At 44.2% G+C, this 18,980-nt stretch overlaps 1 protein-coding gene across 2 annotated transcripts in view; it reads left to right on the top strand.

Annotated features, from left to right (window-relative positions):
- Positions 1-3,122: 3,122 nt before the first annotated feature.
- Positions 3,123-18,980, top strand: part of gosr2 (golgi SNAP receptor complex member 2) — a 47,465-nt gene continuing 31,607 nt past the window's right edge. Inside the window, exons 1-4 of one of the 2 annotated variants that reach the window (XM_055657034.1) lie at positions 3,123-3,436; positions 12,996-13,060; positions 16,311-16,419; positions 16,893-17,025. In XM_055657034.1, the coding sequence (XP_055513009.1) occupies positions 3,408-3,436; positions 12,996-13,060; positions 16,311-16,419; positions 16,893-17,025 (336 nt within the window). In that variant the 5' untranslated portion in view covers positions 3,123-3,407. The remainder of the gene's footprint in view (positions 3,437-12,995; positions 13,061-16,310; positions 16,420-16,892; positions 17,026-18,980) is intronic. The other variant, XM_055657033.1, reaches the window with a different exon arrangement.

The following is an 18,980-nucleotide window of genomic DNA, read 5'->3' on the forward strand; positions in this document are numbered from 1 at the left end:
GGCAGTCACTGAGGTACATTGTTGAGTAGTGTGACAGCCGCAAGGAAGAAGCTGTTCCTGAACCTGCTGGTCCGGCAACGGAGAAACCTGTAGCGCCTCCCGGATGGTAGGAGGGTAAACAGTCCATCGTTGGGGTGAGAGCAGTCCTTGGCGATGCTGAGTGCCCTTCGCAGACAACGCTTGCTTTGGACGGACTCAATGGAGGGGAGCGAGGAACCGGTGATGCGTTGGGCAATTTTCACCACCCTCTGCAGTGCTTTCCGGTCGGAGACAGAGCAGTTGCCATACCATACTGTGATACAGTTGGTAAGGATGCTCTCGATGGTGCAGCGGTAGAAGTTCACCAGAATCTGAGGAGACAGATGGACCTTCTTCAGTATCCCCAGGAAGAAGAGACGCTGGTGAGCCTTCTTGGCCAGAGTTGAGGTATTGTGGGTCCAAGAGAGGTCATCGGAGATGTTGACCCCCAGGAACCTGAAGCTGGAAACATGTTCCACCTCCGTCCCGTTGATGGGGGTGTGCGTGCCGAGACTTCCTGAAGTCTACAATGAGCTCCTTGGTCTTCTTGGAGTTAAGGGCCAGGTTGTTGTCAGTGCACCATGCTGCTAGGAGCTGGACCTCCTCCCTATAGGCCGACTCATCGTTGTTGCTGATGAGGCCAATCACCGTTGTATCATCTGCAATACTTGATGATGGTGTTAGTACCATGTACAGGTGTGCAGTCGTAGGTGAAGAGGGAGTAGAGGAGGGGGCTCAGCACACAGCCCTGTGGAACACCGGTGTTCAGGGTGAGGGTTGAAGAGGTGTGCTTGTCTAACCTAACAGACTGGGGTCTGTTGGTTAGAAAGTCCAGTATCCAGTTGCAGAGGGAGGGGTCGATGCCCAGGTTACCGAGTTTGGTGATCAGTTTAGAGGGTATAATGGTGTTGAATGCTGAGCTGTAATCGATGAACAGCATTCTTACGTAAGTGTCTCTGTTGTCGAGGTGGGAGAGGGCGGAGTGAAGTGCCGTTGAGATGGCATCCTCCGTACTCCTGTTCTTGTGGTAGGCAAACTGATAGGGATCCAATGTGGGGGGTAGGCAGCCTTTGAGGTGTGCCAGGACCAGCCTCTCGAAGCACTTGGTGATGATGGGAGTAAGTGCAACTGGGCGGAAGTCGTTGAGGCTTGCCGCAGTGGAGTGTTTTGGCACCGGCACGATGGAGGTGGTTTTAAGGCACGTGGGGACAACTGCTTGGGCAAGTGACAGGTTGAAGATGTCAGTCCAGACGTCTGTCAGCTGCGCAGCACAGGCCCTGAGGACGCGCCCGGGGATGCCGTCAGGGCCAGCAGCCTTACGTGCATTAGTCCTACTCAGTGCCACGTACACGTCGTAGGGGATGACTCCCTCCACTTCCTCTCTAGTTCCCTAGTCTTCGGGACAAGCAGTGGCTGGACTTCGTGGCTTCACTCTACCTGGTTCCACAGCAGGTGGGTCAGGCCCGCTGTCGGGGAATCTCTGCTGCTCGCCAGGACCCTTCTGCCGCATGCAACAATCAGTTCCTCCATTTTTGTTGACATTGAGTAAGAGATAGTTGTTGCGGCACCACTCGACTAGAAGTTCCACTCTCTCTTGTACGCTGACTCATCACGACCTGTGATTCGGCCAACAACAGTGGTGTCAACGGCACATTTGCAGATGGCATTTGAGCTGTTCTTAGCCACACAAACATGGGCATAAAGAGAGTAAAGCCGCGGGCTTGGCTCACTGCTTTAAGGTACACCTGTGTTAATCAGTCAGTGAGGAGGCAACGTTATTATTCCACACTGATTGAGGTCTGCTGATGAGGAATACAAGTATCCAGTTGCAAAAGCAGGTACAGTGACCCAGGTGTTGGATCTTGGTGATGAGTTTGGAGGGGATGATTGCGTTGAATGTTGAGCTTTAGTCGGTGACAGCAGCCTGGCATATGTGTTCCTGGTGTCCAAGTGGTCAAGAGCAGAATAGAGAGCCAGTGAGATGACATCTGCTGTTGACCCGTTGCGGCGAGAGGCAAATTTAAGATGGTCATTTTTGAGGGAGGATGGATATAATCTGTGCCAACACTTCATTACGAGGAATGTAAGTGCTACAGGACCGTGGTCATTGAGGCAGATTTTGTGTCTATAATAGGAACACATACTCCAGGCTGCCTGGGCCCAATGTTTTGCATGGATTCTCTTGAAAGATGTTCTGATGTTGGCTTCAGAACATGAGATCATGGGACCGTGTGAGACTGCGGGGGCTACAGAAGGTGCGTGATCCTTGTCTCTTATACGGTCCTTGTCCCTTATACGATCATTGTCCCTTATGCGATTCTTGACCCTTATGCAACATGTTATTGTTTTATTTTCAAGCTCCAGCACCTTTCTGTCCATTGTTGCTCAATGAGGCCCAATGTAAATTGACGGAACAACACCTCATATTCCGTTCGTGTAGCTTACAACACAGTGGTATGAATTGGATTACTCAAACTTTAAGTAAGCCTTGCTTTCTCTCTGATTAGCTTCACTGTCCTGATTGATCATCTAATTTTGCTGATTGTATGCTTCGTTGTCACCATAAGTTAACAGCGATCCATTCTACATGAGCGGCATGGTTACCGTGAATAGAATTACAGCCTTACAGCACCAGGTTCGATCCTGACCACGGGAGCTGTCTGTATGGAGTTTGTACGTTCTCCCTGTGATCTGCGTGGGTTTTTCTCCGGGATCTCCGGTTTCCTCTCGCAGACATACAAGTTTGTAGGTTAATTGGCTTTGTTTAATTGTAAATTGTCCCTAGTGTGTGTGGGATTGTCTGCTTTGATCTGTGGTTTTCACACTTTGCCCATCCACATACCTCCAGATTCCCTCTCCCCTGACTCTCAGACTGAAGAAGGGTCTCAATTCCTGAAAGGTCTCAATTCCTTCTCTCCAGAGATGTTGCCTGTCCCTCTGAGTTATTCCAACATTTTGTGTCTATCTTCGATGTAAATTAGCATTGCAGTTCCTTCCTACACTTTACATATTCTGTTGTGCTGCTGCAAGTAATAATTATATTGTCCTATCTGGGACATATGACAATAAACCACTCTTGACCTGACTGATGTAACAGGCTCCACGTTGGCACTTGAGGAGCCTCTCGGTGGGGAGGGGGGGAGGCGGCAGCAGGTGATAGACTGTGAGGCAGCCGTTGAAGTCGCTGGTAGAATACGGCTCGTCTCCCCGCCGTTACAACTCCGGGGAAGGGGCGCCCAAGCGGAATAGTTAGCGAGAATTCAAAACTCAAATCAAACGGGCGCAGTTAGAATTAGAAAGGTGTAAAGTGCGCGGGTTGTTTGCGGCGGGTGCTGACGTGTTGCAGGGTGAGGCCTAGTCCCGGGCCGGAGCCGCGGCCTCCGCTCGCCATGGAGACGCTCTATCACCAGACCAACAAGTAAGTGGCGGCCGCTGCCAGGGGAGGGGAGGGGTGTGTGGTGTGGGTGTGCTGCCCGGGGACGGCTGGACGGGCTGCATTTTCCGTAGTCCGTCCATTCACTCTCCGGAGCTCGGCGATCTCGACCCCGGGGCCCGGCGCTCTCTCCCCAAGTTTGCTGCCCGGTGCTCGGCGGGCGGACAGCATTCACTCCCCGGGCCCGGCGGTGTCTACCTGGGCCTGCTGTCCAGGACCTGCCCGGGCTTCACAGAGTTATATAACACGGAAACAGGCCACTCGGCCCATCTGGTCCATGCCGGCTCAGTTCTGGGCTGGGCCCACTTGGTTCATATCGATGTAAACACTTCCCAATCTCAGCCTCTCCCTATCTCTCAAGCCCACAAGTCCCGGTACTCTCCTGGTTGGAAAGTCCTCTCAGCCCTGCCACAGATGGGAGCACGTAAACTGGTTGCACTGTGAATTAAACAATACTTGCAAGGCTGTAGGTATGTGACCAATTTGAAATCTTGTTAGCACAGAACTGATGCGCAGAATGACTCCATTCTCCAGATTCAATGATATTGGGGCATTGTGTTATACAGTATGAAAACAGGCTCTTTGATTCAACTGGTCCAAGGTGACAAAGGTGCTTACCTGGTGGAGAAATTCAGCGGGTGAGGCAGCATCTATGGAGCGAAGGAATAGGTGACGTTTCAGGTCGAGACCCTTCTTCAGACGAAGGGTCTTCAGTTCTTCTGAAGAAGGGTCACGACCCAAAACGTCCCCTATTCCTTCGCTCCATAGATGCTGCCTCACCCGCTGAGTTTCTCCAGCATTTGGGAGCGGAGTTGGATACATGGGAGGTGGTCTGTGAGGGGAGGATGCGCCTCAAACTGCTGAGCATCCTGGACAATACAGCTCATCCCCTCCATGACACACTGATCAACCTGAGGTAGACAAAAATGCTGGAGAAACTCAGTGGGCGAGGCGGATCAACCAGAGGAGTACCTTCAGCAACAGACTGGTTCCAACAAAATGCAGGACAGAACACCACAGGAGATCCTTCTTCCCTATGGCTAGCAAACTGTCCAAATCTTCCCCACCTTCTGTCATGGGGTAGACTGAGTCTCCTTCCCCCCCCCCCCCCCCCAATCTTTGCACATCCCATTCATCACTTTAATTTAATGTTTCATGCATTTTGTGTTTTTACGACTGTTGGCAGATCAATTTCCCACCTGAGATATATAAAGTTATATTGTATCGGGTCACCCCTCAGCCTCCTACCTTTCAGAAAGAAAATGTTGCAACCTATCAATCCTTTTCTTACAATTCAAGCCCTCAAGTCCCAGTAACATCCTTGTGACTATTTTCTGCACCCTTTCCAGCTTAATGGTGTCCTTCCTGCAGCTGCCGAACAAAATTGTGCAGAGTATTGCAAGTGCAGTCTCAGCACAACTTATACAGTTGCAATTAATGTGACATTCCAACTCCTAGACTCTGTGCCCTGAGTGATGAAGGCAAGTGTGCCAAATACTTTCTTCACCACTCTCCACATCAAGGTGTTATGTACCTGTACTCCTTGGTCTCTCTGTACTACAATAATTTCCAGGTCCATTACATCTACTGTATAAGTCCTGCCCTGGTTATGTTTACCTGTGTGAAGCAAGTTTCATTTGACCAAGTTAAATTCTTGGACCAACATCACCAGCTGATTTAGATCCTATCGTATATTAGATAACCATCGTCACTAGCCATTATACCTCAATTTTGGTGTCATCTTCAAATTTACTAATCCTGTTAACTTTGCCATCCAGATCATTAATATAGGTGGCAGTGGGACCAGCACTGTTCCCTGCAGCAGGCCACAGGTGACAGGCACCCAGTACCACCTCCTGACTACTACCACTAAGGCAATTTTGTATCCTATTGGATACAATTAGCTCACCCTGGGTCTCTTGTGATCAGATCTTTGGGACTGGCCCACCATGTGGTGCTTTGTCAAAGGCTTTGCAAAAGTACATTTTTGGGCTCTGCAATATTTTGTTACGGGATACATAGAAACATAGAAATTAGGTGCAGGAGTAGGCCATTCGGCCCTTCGAGCCTGCACCGCCATTCAATATGATCATGGCTGATCATCCAACTCAGTATCCCGTACCTGCCTTCTCTCCATACCCCCTGATCCCCTTAGCCACAAGGGCCACATCTAACTCCCTCTTAAATATAGCCAATGAACTGGCCTCAACTACCCTCTGTGGCAGAGAGTTCCAGAGATTCACCACCCTCTGTGTGAAAAAAGTTCTTCTCATCTCGGTTTTAAAGGATTTCCCCCTTATCCTTAAGCTGTGACCCCTTGTCCTGGACTTCCCTAACATCGGGAACAATCTTCCTGCATCTAGCCGGTCCAACCCGTTAAGAATTTTGTAAGTTTCTATAAGATCCCCTCTCAATCTCCTAAATTCTAGAGAGTATAAACCAAGTCTATCCAGTCTTTCTTCATAAGACAGTCCTGTCATCCCAGGAATCAGTCTGGTGAACCGTCTCTGCACGCCCTCTATGGCAATAATGTCCTTCCTCAGATTTGGAGACCAAAACTGTACGCAATACTCCAGATGTGATCTCACCAAGACCCTGTACAACTGCAGTAGAACCTCCCTGCTCCTATACTCAAATCCTTTTGCAATGAAAACTAACATACCATTCGCTTTCTTTACTGCCTGCTGCACCTGCATGCCTACCTTCAATGACTGGTGTACCATGACACCCAGGTCTCGCTGCATCTCCCCCTTTCCCAATCGGCCACCATTTAGAAATAGTCTGCTTTCCTGTTTTTTGCCACCAAAATGGATAACCTCACATTTATCCACATTATACTGCATCTGCCAAACATTTGCCCACTCACCCAGCCTATCCAAGTCACCTTGCAGTCTCCTAGCATCCTCCTCACACCTAACACTGCCCCCCAGCTTAGTGTCATCCGCAAACTTGGAGATATTGCCTTCAATTCCCTCATCCAGATCATTAATATATATTGTAAATAGCTGGGGTCCCAGCACTGAGCCTTGCGGTACCCCACTAGTCACTGCCTGCCATTGTGAAAAGGACCCGTTTACTCCTACTCTTTGCTTCCTGTTTGCCAGCCAGTTCTCTATCCACATCAATACTGAACCCCCAATGCCTTGTGCTTTAAGTTTGTATACTAATCTCTTATGTGGGACCTTGTCGAAAGCCTTCTGGAAGTCCAGATACACCACATCCACTGGTTCTCCCCTATCCACGCTACTAGTTACATCCTCGAAAAATTCTATAAGATTCGTCAGACATGATTTACCTTTCGTAAATCCATGCTGATTTTGTCCAATGATTTCACCACTTTCCAAATGTGCTGCTATCCCATCTTTAATAACTGACTCTAGCAGTTTCCCCACTACCGATGTTAGACTAACTGGTCTGTAATTCCCCATTTTCTCTCTCCCATTTAAATTTAAACATGTTCCCAAAGGTTAAGTGAGTGAGAGTACAAATTGTGTCTCTTGGGTTACTACCTGTACCAACTTGTTTGGCCAGTGTTTGCTCGCAAAGGCACCCTCAATATGTGAGATTGTTGTGTTCTTTCTATTCAAATTTTTATAAAAGTTAATCTTTTTATGGTGGCACAGTAGTGTAGATGGTAAAGTTGCTGCCTCTCAGTGCCAGAGATCTGGTTTGATCCTGACCTCAGGTTAAGTCTGTATGGAGTTTACATGTTCTTCCTGTGATTATGTGGGTTTCCTCTGGGTGCTCCAGTTTCCTTTCACATCCCAAAGACGTGCTGATTTGTTGGTTAATTGGCCTCTGTAAATTGCCCATCTCCTGAGTGGATGCAAAAGTAAGTTTAACATATAACTAGTATGAATAGGTATGAAGGATGCTGCTTTAAACCAAAGATAGATATAAAAAGCTGGCGTAATTCAGCGGGCCAGGCAGCATCTCTGGAGAAAAGGAATAAGTGACATTTCGGGTCGTGACCCTTCTTCAGACGAGATCATCTGCAGAACGGTCTCGACCCAAAACGTCACCTATTCCTTTTCTCCAGAGATGCTGCCTGACCCGTTGAGTCACTCCATCTTTTTGTATCTATCTTTGGTATGAATGGGTGATGGAGGGTCAGATTGGAGTCGGTGGGCCAAAGGGCTTAATTCCATGTTGTACCTTTCAATTAATGCAGTCAAACACGCTCTGTACTTTATTATTGCGAGTCTTTAAATTAGTTTTTGAACTGTTGCAGGTAACTTATACTGTGTTGTTAAAAAGGACAGCAGAATGGAGCTGTAGGTAGTGCTGCTGTCCCTGGGGTTGGTTCTGAATGCTGGCTCTGTCCATGTGGAGTTTGCATGTTCTCTCTGTGACAACATTAATTTAACCCACATACATTGGTTTCCTTCCATATCCCAAATTTGTCACAGTGGGCAGATCACTGTATATTACCGCCAGCTAGGAGAATTAGGATAGTTTTGATGGGCATGTGAGAGAAAATAGGTAGACATATTTGACATAAAATAATTGAGATCAAAACATGAAAAAGCCTAAAAGTGCTGCACAAGGTGTATATATAGAGATTGTTTTCTCAGGCTACCACTAAGCTAGTTTCTAAAAGGATAGTCATTCATGGTTGAGATGAGATGACATTTCTTCACCCAGAGTGTAGTGAATCTTAGAAAGTACTGCTCGGTTGCTGATTGCATTTGAGATGGAGGTCAATAGAATTTTAGATGTTAAAGAGTCAAGACATGGGATTTGTGTAGGAAAATGGGGCTAACAAACTATTTTATTTTAAGGTAGAGCGATCATGAGGATCTGAATGTCCAACTTCTGCTTGTCATACAGGACACAGGGTCTTTGGCCCAACTTGCCCATACTGGCCAACATGTCCCAGGTTCACTAATCCCACCTGCCCGTGTTTGGCCCATATCCCTCCAAACCTGTCGTATCCACGTACCTGTCTTACTTTCTAAAACATTGGGATAGCCCCTGCCTCAACTACTGGCAGTTCGTTCCATACATCTACCACCGTTTGTGTGAAAAAGTTACCCCTCAGATACCTATTAAGTTGATTTAAGTTCCCCCCCCCTATTTGTCAATTACCCCCCCCCCCTTCCCCCCCCCCCCTCTCCCCCCCCCCCCCCCCCCCCCCCCCCCCCCCCCCCCCCGCATCAGTCTGAAGAAGGGTCCCGCATCAGTCTGAAGAAGGGTCCCGACACGAAAAGTTACCTATTCCTTCGCTCCATAGATGCTGCCTCACGTGCTGAGTTTCTCCAGCTTTTTTGTCTACCACAGATTAACGGTAACCAATAGAAATGCTTCTGGAGCCCTATGTCGATTTTATCAACCAAGTCAGAACCAATAGAACTGGAGCCAAAGTAATTAATTCTCAATCTTGAAGGTCTACCAAACAATAAGAATTATTGTACAGCAATAAGGAAATTATCAGCTGATAAAATGAAACAAAAGTTCTAAAAGTGGGCATTCTTTCTTCATTGAATACTTTTACCCAAATCGCTGCAATGACTAGTCACTAGTGATTAGCGTAAGTTATTAATTCAACTCCTACTTATTACATGGCACTGATGATTATATTTCATTGGGCATAATTTGGATCTTGCACTTTTGGAGCAAAAGGGTTTTCAAAAAGATTGATTCTGTTTAGAGTTGGGTGATTTACGTAGTAATTGTATTTTGTTTTTCTGAGGAAGTAATCATTCCACATCAGAAGTAGTTGTTTCCAGTAGCTGGATGGTCGTGAACCAGAGAGCATGGATTTAAGGTGGTTGGCAAAAGAATCGGGGAGGAGACAAGGTTAAAAAAATGTACATACTGAGTTGCAATGTAGAATTATATGTCTAAAGCAGTTTTACTCGTAATTCTCAGATTTTTTTATATTGAGGGATTCAAGGAATATGGGAGTTAGAGCAGGAAAGTGGCGTTGAAGTACAAGATCTTATCCATTGGCAGACCAGGCACGTGAATGGGCTGCCTACTCCTATTTCTTCTATATGACTGGTTTGGAGAAATAGGGTAACTGTGGATGAGGAGAATGGAATTAATTAGATAGCTCTGATAGTGCAGACATCTGGATGCTGGACTGAATCAACTCCTCATCTGTGTGATTCTCCAATGTAACTCAGTAAATTAGGTAGACGCAAAATGCTGGAGTAACTCAGCGGGACAGGTAGCATCTCTGGATGGGAGGACCGGGTGACATTTCGGGTCGAGACTCTTCTTCAGAACCTGAAACATCGCCCATTCCTTCTATCCAGAGATGCTGCCAGTCCCGCTGAGTTACTCCAGCATTTTGTGTCTATCTTCGATATAAACCAGCATCTGCAGTTTCTTCCTATTCAGTAATTTAAGTTGTGGTTTGCTCTTTCTTTTAAAACAGCAGGAACTTTGTAATTGAAAAGTAAGAACCCGGAAGTGTAAAAGGAGTGGCAAGTTCAGGCCACCAAATCACAGATTAAAATTGGGAAAGAACTTTAAGCCTCATTCTGGGTGTTTTGAGTTGATTTGTTTATAATGTCCTATCTTTAAAACTACAAATTGGTTGTGACGCAGTTAATAATTTGGCAGCACTGCGTTTCCTCTGCGATCTCTGATGGTCAGCTTTCCCACCTGTTTCCATGTAGGAAAACCTAGAAATTCCAAATGGTGTCCATTAACAGGAAAGATGTATGTCAACAGCTGGAGGAAATGCATGGTTATGTGAGGAACAGTTAAAGAAGGTTAACTGACCTGTCAGTCCTGGGTCGTGTGATTCCTTTTTATTTATTCTTTTCATTTTTTCCCTTCATGAAGGTCTTACTTGGACTTAATTTACCATTTCCCCACCTTGCCCATATTTCCGTATGGCATAGAATGGGGCACGTTAACTGCAGGACCTCTGATGTCTATCAAAGTAATCCCGGCAGCCCATTCCCCCACTTATTTCCCTGTAACTTATTTTCTCCTACAGGTCCATCTCCCCACAATTCTCCTGCTGCTTCATTAAGGGTAATCTACATTTGTCGAGTAACCCACCAACTCGTACATCTTAGGAAGAAACCTGAGCACTTGGAACCCATAAGAAGAGCGTCGCACCCCACACAAGGAAGACCTGAGATCAGGATTAGACTCGGGTCACTGGAGCTGCGCATTAGCAGCTTTACGAGCTATGCTGCCATCTGTACTGTATTATGCATTATAGTACTCTGCAGCAGGTGTACATTTATTTGACAATGGGTAACATCAAGATTGAGCATGGTCAGATCTTCATAGATATCCAGCAGGCAACTGTGGATGGAGAATGCAAAATACACTGAATTTATTTTACAGTACCCATGCACACAACCCATCTCACCCATTGCTGAGATCAAATAATGTTATAAATCATAAGTGGAGCTTGTGGTCAACTTGATCTGTTTGGCAAAACCTCTCTTCAGGTTAACTAATTGAGATATCATTGGATCTCAAATTTGATTAAAAAGGCATTTTGTATCAAATCTTTAACTTTTTCATTGGCGCACAACTATATATATAACTTATCTCTTAAAAAAAATTGTACATGTTTCTGTTTTTGGAAACAAATATATAATGATGCAAGGGGATCCTTGGACTAATATTGCAACTTTTTGGTTTGATTGGGGTATAAAGAGTGATTAGGATGAATGGGCTTTTATTTGCTTGGGTTTAGAAGAATAAGAGGGAATGTCTTTGAATTGAAACATATAATCCTGGCTGGACCGGGCAGAAGGATGTTCCTAATGGTATGAAGTCCAGAACGAGGCACCGCTCTCTCAGGATGCAAGATGGGCGATTTTAGGACTAAGATGAAAGAGTGGAGAACCTGTGGATTCGACACGACAGTTTGGTTACTTCATTAACTCTATTCAAGAAGGCATTGGATATAGTACTCATGACCAAAGAGATCTCGAGATTTGGGGAGAAAGCAGGAAGAGGGATCGGAATGTTTCCACTAGGGCGGCACAGTGGCGCAGCGGTAGAGTTGCCTTCCTATGCCAGAGACCCGGGTTTGGTCATAATAACAGGTGCTGTCAGTGCGGAGAATGCGCGTTCTCCCTGTGATTACATGGGTTTTCTGGGTGCTCCAGTTTCCTTCCACATTCCAAATTGTGCAGATTTGTAGATTAATTGGCTTCTGTAAAATTGTCCCCAGTGTGTAGGATGTGAAACTGCGATATCATAGAACCAGTGTATGGGTGAATGTTGGACGGTGTGGGCAAAAGGGCCTGCTCCCACGCTGTATTCCTAAACTAAAATTACTGTCATAATTCCAATATTTTGTACACCTCCATAATAGTTACAATGGTGTTTTTGCCGTAGTATTTGCAGCCTTGTCATAACAATCTTTGGTACTCTTCCAATGTTCCCATTCAGCACTATCACCTTCAGCAGCTTAAGATGTTTTAATAAAAACCTGCATGAAAGTGCATTGGCTGTGAAAAAAGAAATTTAATCCGGCAGTTTTGGCATTCAAAAGTACGCATATTTTATTCCCAAAACACTGGAACAATTTTACTAAATTGCTTTAAATCCATTTTCTCCAAGAGTAGTCCTCTGAGCTGATGTAGATCAAATCTAATTCCTTGCTTGTCCTTGAGGCAACATGTTTCCTTGTAGTTTAATTATGAAAGAAGGCATTTTTTTTGCAGCAGTATCTGTTTTGAGAGATTTAATTCCGTTTTTTAATTGCTTTCATTCTTCAAAATTGTTAATTATGCCAAGAAGTATAATAAAAAAGTATGGGCATTGAGCAAGGATGGAAGGAATTCTTACAAGCACATCTGCCCATAGAACTGGTGTTAGAAACCTGGCGCAGGTACAGATGGAGAGTCAAGTTGCATTGGTTAAAGGGCCTGTCCCACTTGATTTTTTTTCTGCGACTGCCGGCGTCATATCAGTGTCGCCAAAAGATTTTGAACATTTCAAAATCTAGCGGCGACAAAAAAAATGTTGCGACACTTGGAAAAAACTGAGCTTGTCGCAGACATACAGAGCTCTTCGGCTTACTATGTCCACACCAACTTACCCATCAATACTAGTCCATTTGCCCACATTGGGTTGTGTGCCTTGCCTATATAAGTGCATGTCTAAATACCTCTTAAACATCGTAGTATCTGATTAGTATTTGATTTGATTACTACCACATGGGTTTTTGTATTGCAAGTTACTGACTGCATCTTTCTTTTCTTGTAACTGCCGCTGGCCCCATTTGACGGACCTTCTCACTTTCCCCATTAATGTCTGTTTTCACAGAGGCTAAGATCTGTATGGGTATAATTTATTCAGGAAGAATTAGAGATTCGTCACTGTTTCAGTCCATTTCTTTATTTTGCAGTGCACGTATCCCGTCTCCAACTATCTTTCTCACCAATTGTGCTGTGAAAACTGAACCACTCCTTTGGCTTTTGTCATGTTTTTTTCCCAGGGCTGATAGGGAGTCCTTGTACAACACAGTGCAAAAAATAAGTCTTTCCTTTCACTGGCCTTGCCCAGATGTTTGTAGATAGATGCTAATCCACCCATTTCCTTTGCGTCTCCTCAACAGGCAGATCCATGAGGTGCAAACCCACATGGGGCGGCTGGAGAAGGCGGACGCACAGTCTGTTCACTGTGAGTATTCGTAATTAAGAGATGTAAACAGAGTCTGCCTGGTGCCAAGTCAGGGGATGGGGAGTGGTGTGGGCATAAACCTTTGCCAAAAGAAATAATGATAATGTTTTCCTCCTGGTGGGGTTCCTTATTACGTTGCATTTTACGAGGTGACACATCCAACAACAATAACTTGTATTTGAATAGCGCCTTTAATGTACTGAAATTTTCCGAGGCGCCTCACAGGAGCGTAGTCAAATCTTGTTTGATAAAGAGCCACAAGGAGGTATTTGGCTAGATGTGTGGCAGAGTTTAAATGCCTTTAAGGAAGGAAAAGAGGTGCAAACATTTAGCAAACAAAATCTGTGCTTGGGATTTTGGGGGGGGGGGCAATTACGTTCAGCATTGATTGGGAGGCCAAATTGGAGGAACACAGGAAATTGTGGAGCTTGCTAATTGTGCAGCAGGGGGTCTAAATTGGATCATTTCGAATCAAATTAAGATTTAACATAATTGGGGATGATGAGTAAAATGTACAGCGAGTTAGGGCGAGTACAGCAGCATTCTGATATCAAGTTCGTAATGAGCAGAATGAAGGTGTGGACTCTGTACCCTTGTTATAGTAGACCATATGGGGGTGGGTGGGGGGGTGGGGGGGGGATGGTGTCCTTTATTGCTGATTGTCTGCTGCAGCCAAGTAAGAGATAACCATTGTATCAGTTGTAGAAACAGCAAAGGCAGGTGCTGGTTAATACACAAAAGGACACAAAGTGTTGGGTAACTGAATGGGTCATGCAGCATCCCTGGAGAATAGGGATAGGTGACGTTTTGGGGTGAGATTCCTCTTCAGACTCTCAGTCTAGAACTGGGCCCGGAATCCAGGTGAGTTGATGATCCTGGCTTGGTGGCAGCCGGGGAGAAGTGTGGGTGGCGGGGTCATTGGTCGTAGCCTGCGCGCAGAGTGCAGGCAAGGGTCGGCAGCAGCAGGCATGACCTAGAAGCGGCCAAGGAAGCTGTGAGGGCTGACGGTGGCGGTAGTAGATCTGCCTTCGCGGCAGCCAGGGAGGCGTCAGCAGCCCAGCCTGGTGGCAAAGGTCGGTAGCCTAGCCTGGAAGCGACGTCAGCAGCCCGGCTTGGTGGTGGAGGTCGTTAGGTCCGATCACTTTATTGGATTCACGGACGGCCCTTGTTCCAGTATTATTCAGGCCCACTCGCTCAACTCTTCTGATGCATTGGTAACCATATTGGTGTTGCTTCCTGGACTCGTACAACATTTGAAAAGGTCATTACTTTTGCTGCCAATTTGCACCCAGCTCTCACTTTCACATGGTCCAGATCCACAGTAGATGCAAACCTGCCCATTTTCTCTTCCCACCATCAGGGACCCAAACATCTCTTTTAGGTGAAGCAACTACTCGCTTGCACTTCTTCCAATTTAGTGTGTTGCATTTGGTTGTCTCCTCAACATTGGAGAACCATATACATATCAATTGTCCAGTTTGCTGAATATCTTCTTCAGTCAGTCTTTAAGCAGACTGATTATCACAGGTATTCATTCTGTTCTGCCCACCCCTCACTCTCACTGCAACCTGACATGTTTGCTTGCTCGCATTTCTAGTTCTGATGAAGACCTTAGCCCATTCTTTTCCCACTTATGCGACGTCAGTACTTTCAGGCCTCCCCATCTTTGCTTATTGTAACTTGTAGAAGAAGTGGGACTGAACTGATATTATCCTTGGGTTTCCGGGCTCTGATGAAAAAACTTTTGTAACTGAAATTCGTGTACCTCAGTCTTATTTCACTATATAGACTTAAAAGAAAATCTTACAAAGGAAGGTAATGGAATATTGAGGATGATGATTCTTTCTTCTTGGCAGGATACATGTTTTGATCTAGATTAAGATGAGTCTGCATAGCCTGATATTCCAGCTGGACTGGAATAAACATCACTGACTGCACCAGTGTGAAATTTCCATTTGGAAGCAGAATATTGCAAATGCTGGAAATGGACAAAGGGTCATCAACCTGAAATGTTAACTCTGCTTATCTTTCAACAGATGTTGCCTGACCTGCTTCTGAGTGTTTCCAGCATTTTTTTCTCCTTTCATACTTGTGCTCAGAGTAAAATGCCAGTTTCTCCACTGTAAATTTGTAGCTGAAACCTCTTATCCTTGGAAGAATTATTTCCCATATACTCTCCAGAACATTCAAATACATAGTGTGGTGAGCAAAATTGAGTACAGCACTCCAACTTTGGCCTCGTCAATCTTTTATACCTCTTCAACATAACATGTTTTTGTATTCTAGATTTTATTTGCTTCACCAATTTCTTCCTCAAAGTATCAAAGTGGTCTTCTCATTGTCCTTGGGCATCCCCACTGTCCACTGTCCTGCTTACGTCTTCTCTCTGTTATTGCTCATGAGCCAATTTCTCATCCCTGCAATTGTTTTAATTCCATGTGCCTCATTATTCTTTAACAGCCTTTTAAGAGGGACTTTGTCAAGTGTCTCCCGATAATCCATGGAGATTCATTTGTTTTCCTCCTTCATCATCTGTTCAGATCATCAAACCAGATTGGTGTGACATGATTTTCCTTTATCAAATTGTGAATTAGTAACTCAGATTTCTACCAGATGCCTAATTGTGCCCACATCATTGGTTTTAAAAAAAAATCTACAACATTGAAATTAAATGGACCTAGTGATTAGGAGGCTTTTTTCCTGTAGGGATCATTTTCATGACTTTAAGGTTTCTCTTGGACCTTTACAGCCACTGAAGTATTTTTCTTTAAGTGTAGTTCATTTTTCAGTTAGAAATATAGCAGTCAATATGTACAAAGTAAGCTCATTTGTTCAAACTTATTTGTAATGACCGGATAAATTATAGAGGAATTGGCAGAGGAATAAATAATGATGGGCAATAACGTCCCTATTTTTGAAGATAGTGGCGTAAAGTCCTTTGTGTCCACCTGAAGCATATGATATTGTTAAGTCTTATCAAAAGACTGCACCTCTGAATACAGGATCTCTTTCAACACTTGATTAGGAACATCAATCTTCGGTTTTATGCTCAAATTTAACGTATCCATAACCTAACCTGAATATTACCAGTGATCAGCTACTATCATAGGATGTATGCACTATTTTGCATTGCAGGTATACAGCTGGGTTGACATGGTGCTTACCTATAATATTAATTGAGGAGCTTGTATAAATATCCCATTATTTCTTTCATTGTTTTAATAAACTGACAATTCTGATGCTTCTACAGTGGTGGAAAACGAAATCCAAGCCAGAATAGATCAAATATTTAGCAGTTTGGAGCGACTAGAAATATTGACAAGCAAAGAGCCACCAAACAGACGGCAGAATGCCAAGCTGTAAGTGCGAAAGTTATTTTATATTCTTACTTATTCAGAATAATTTTGAATATTTCCAACAAAAAAATCCTAGTCCTAAAAAAGCCGAATAAGTTGGTGAATTTGTGGAGTTGTTTGAGTTTCTAGTGCATAATTTAGTTTCAAAAATTATGTCAAAATTGGACCAAAATAAATCAATTTTATTTGTCTGGAAAACAGGGTTATTTTGAATGTTAGTTGTAATAATGGTGAAACAGTCGATTTTACCTACACAATGCAGTCACAACTGCATAACATATGTAATTGGATGCTGGATTACACCATTTTGTATGTGTGCAGCTTCCAACCATCTTGTGTTTTTGCTGAGTCCAAAGTGTTGTCTGAAATCTCCCTGATCAATGTGCCCTCCACAATAACTTTTGCACTGATGTTTTCACAATATCTGTTAACTTTGGGTTTTAAATGGCATTCAGTGCTTCCCTTCTCTCTTCTAGCCGAGTGGATCAACTGAAATATGACTGCCAGCACTTACAAACGGCTTTGAAAAATTTCCAGCACTACCGCTATTCACATGAACAACTGGATCGAGAGCGCGAGGAATTGTTGCAACGCACGTTCACAACTAATGTAAGGATTAATTAATGCTGCTTTATCCTATGTTGGTGAAAGTGGTTGCTACTATTCATAATAGGAAAATTAGGTGGTACCCTACATTCGAATTACAATGTTTTCCGTGTGGGATGGTGTAGATTTGCACCTCTGTAAGGCCTTTATATGTTAGAGTTGGTGAGGCCTTCTGATGTTGCCCGAAAAGGAAGGAGGTACATCCAGCTTGGTTTGCCACATCTGTGGTGGCATGATTATCTCTGGTGATCATCCCCTGCACTGGAGCGGATAGTGGGTAAACACAAGAAGAAGGGAAACTTACATGCAAGAAAATAAAACTCCCCATTCATCTAGTGAGTGATTCTGCCTTTTTATTTTGGAAAGTAACCGCAGGTGTAAACATTTGTATGCCCTGAAATCAATGGGAGGAATGCATAGAGTAAACTTACAACCTGCAGCAAGTTTTCTGTCAAAAGATGTTTATGAGCTGAGTGCTTGCCTTCAGATAGAAAGTTATCAGTTTTATAAAATTAGAGTACCTAATTAATCACATATTTTCTCCATTAGGTTGTGAGGAAGATAAGCGAGTCGTGTTAAAATAATCCCTTTATGGTATCTTGTATTATGAAGATATTTGTATGGATTGCTGCTTGATTCAGGAATTCACCTTTGCTTGTGCCTCTAAAATGTCTTCCTCCTCTTGAACACTTCGCTCTACTATAGTGGACAGAACCCATGACTGCGTCTCGTCTTTCTCTGCACCTCTGCTCTCAACCCCTCCTTTGGTGCAGAGCAAGAAGCAAAGTTTTCTTGGTCCTCATTTTCTACCATGCCAACCTCCATGTTCAATGGATCATCCTTTGCGAGATTTCACTACTATGTGCACATTCCCGTCCCCTCCTCTTCCAGAACTTTGAATGGATTGTGATTCCCTGGCCTGATCTTCTATTTGCTACTTTGCATCATCTTTCATATGAACCATCCTCCTATCACCTCTTTTCCCACTGCCCTGGGACTCTTGCAGTCCTTCCAGGTAAAACAGTGATTCACTTCTACTTCTGGCAATCTAGTGTACTGCATTTAGTGTTCACAATGTGGTCTTTGCAATAGAAAAAAAAACATGCATTGGGTGATCAGGTGTAATTGAGCAGCTGAATTTAGTCCAACAGGAGTGTCTTGCTTCTGGTTGCCTGGCACTTTAATTCTCCACCCCGCTCTGATCTTGTGCCTATGCCCTCCTGCAGTGTTATGGTGATGCCCGATGCAAGCTTGAGGAACACCACCTCATCTTCTGTCTGTGCACGTTGCAGTCTTCCAGATTCAATATTGAATTCTCCAACTTTAGGTAACTTGCTGTTTCTATCTGTATCGGAGTTGAAATTTCTGCCTGTCATCATTTTGGCTTATTTTTTCTTATTCAATTAATATAATCTGGCCTTCACAGCCTTGCTGTTAACAAACCATTGCACAGACAAGGCAGCATAATCTGATTTTGTAATTGCTATATTAACTCCTTTGGTTTTGCTCCATTAGAGTTATTTCCCCTTTCTCCTTCTTTGATACTGAAAACCAACTTGCTTTCACTCTTTCCCTGTTCTGTCTCAGACCTTCAATGTTAACTATATTTCTTTTGACAGGTTTTGACATCGTGACGATTCCAGCATTTTCTGCTTTGGTGTGGAAATATTAAAACAAGAAATATGGGGAAACAATTGGAACTGGGAGAGTTTTAGTTGATAACGCCAATTTATTAGAGGCATATCCTGCATGAGTAACCTATGAGTTTTTTGAGAAGGTCAAGAATAGGTTGGTGAAGAGAATGCAGTGGATGTTATCAGCACATTTTCAGAAGGCAGTCTCAAACATAAAAATAAAGTTGGTTAGCAAAATAGAGGTATAGAAAAATTAAGCATCATAGGATGAAAATTGCCTCGAGGCTAGAAAGCAGAAAAGTGATAAATGTTTTTTATTTCTGA

Source organism: Leucoraja erinacea, chromosome 27 (assembly GCF_028641065.1).
Source record: "Leucoraja erinacea ecotype New England chromosome 27, Leri_hhj_1, whole genome shotgun sequence".
Lineage (NCBI taxonomy): Eukaryota > Metazoa > Chordata > Chondrichthyes > Rajiformes > Rajidae > Leucoraja > Leucoraja erinaceus.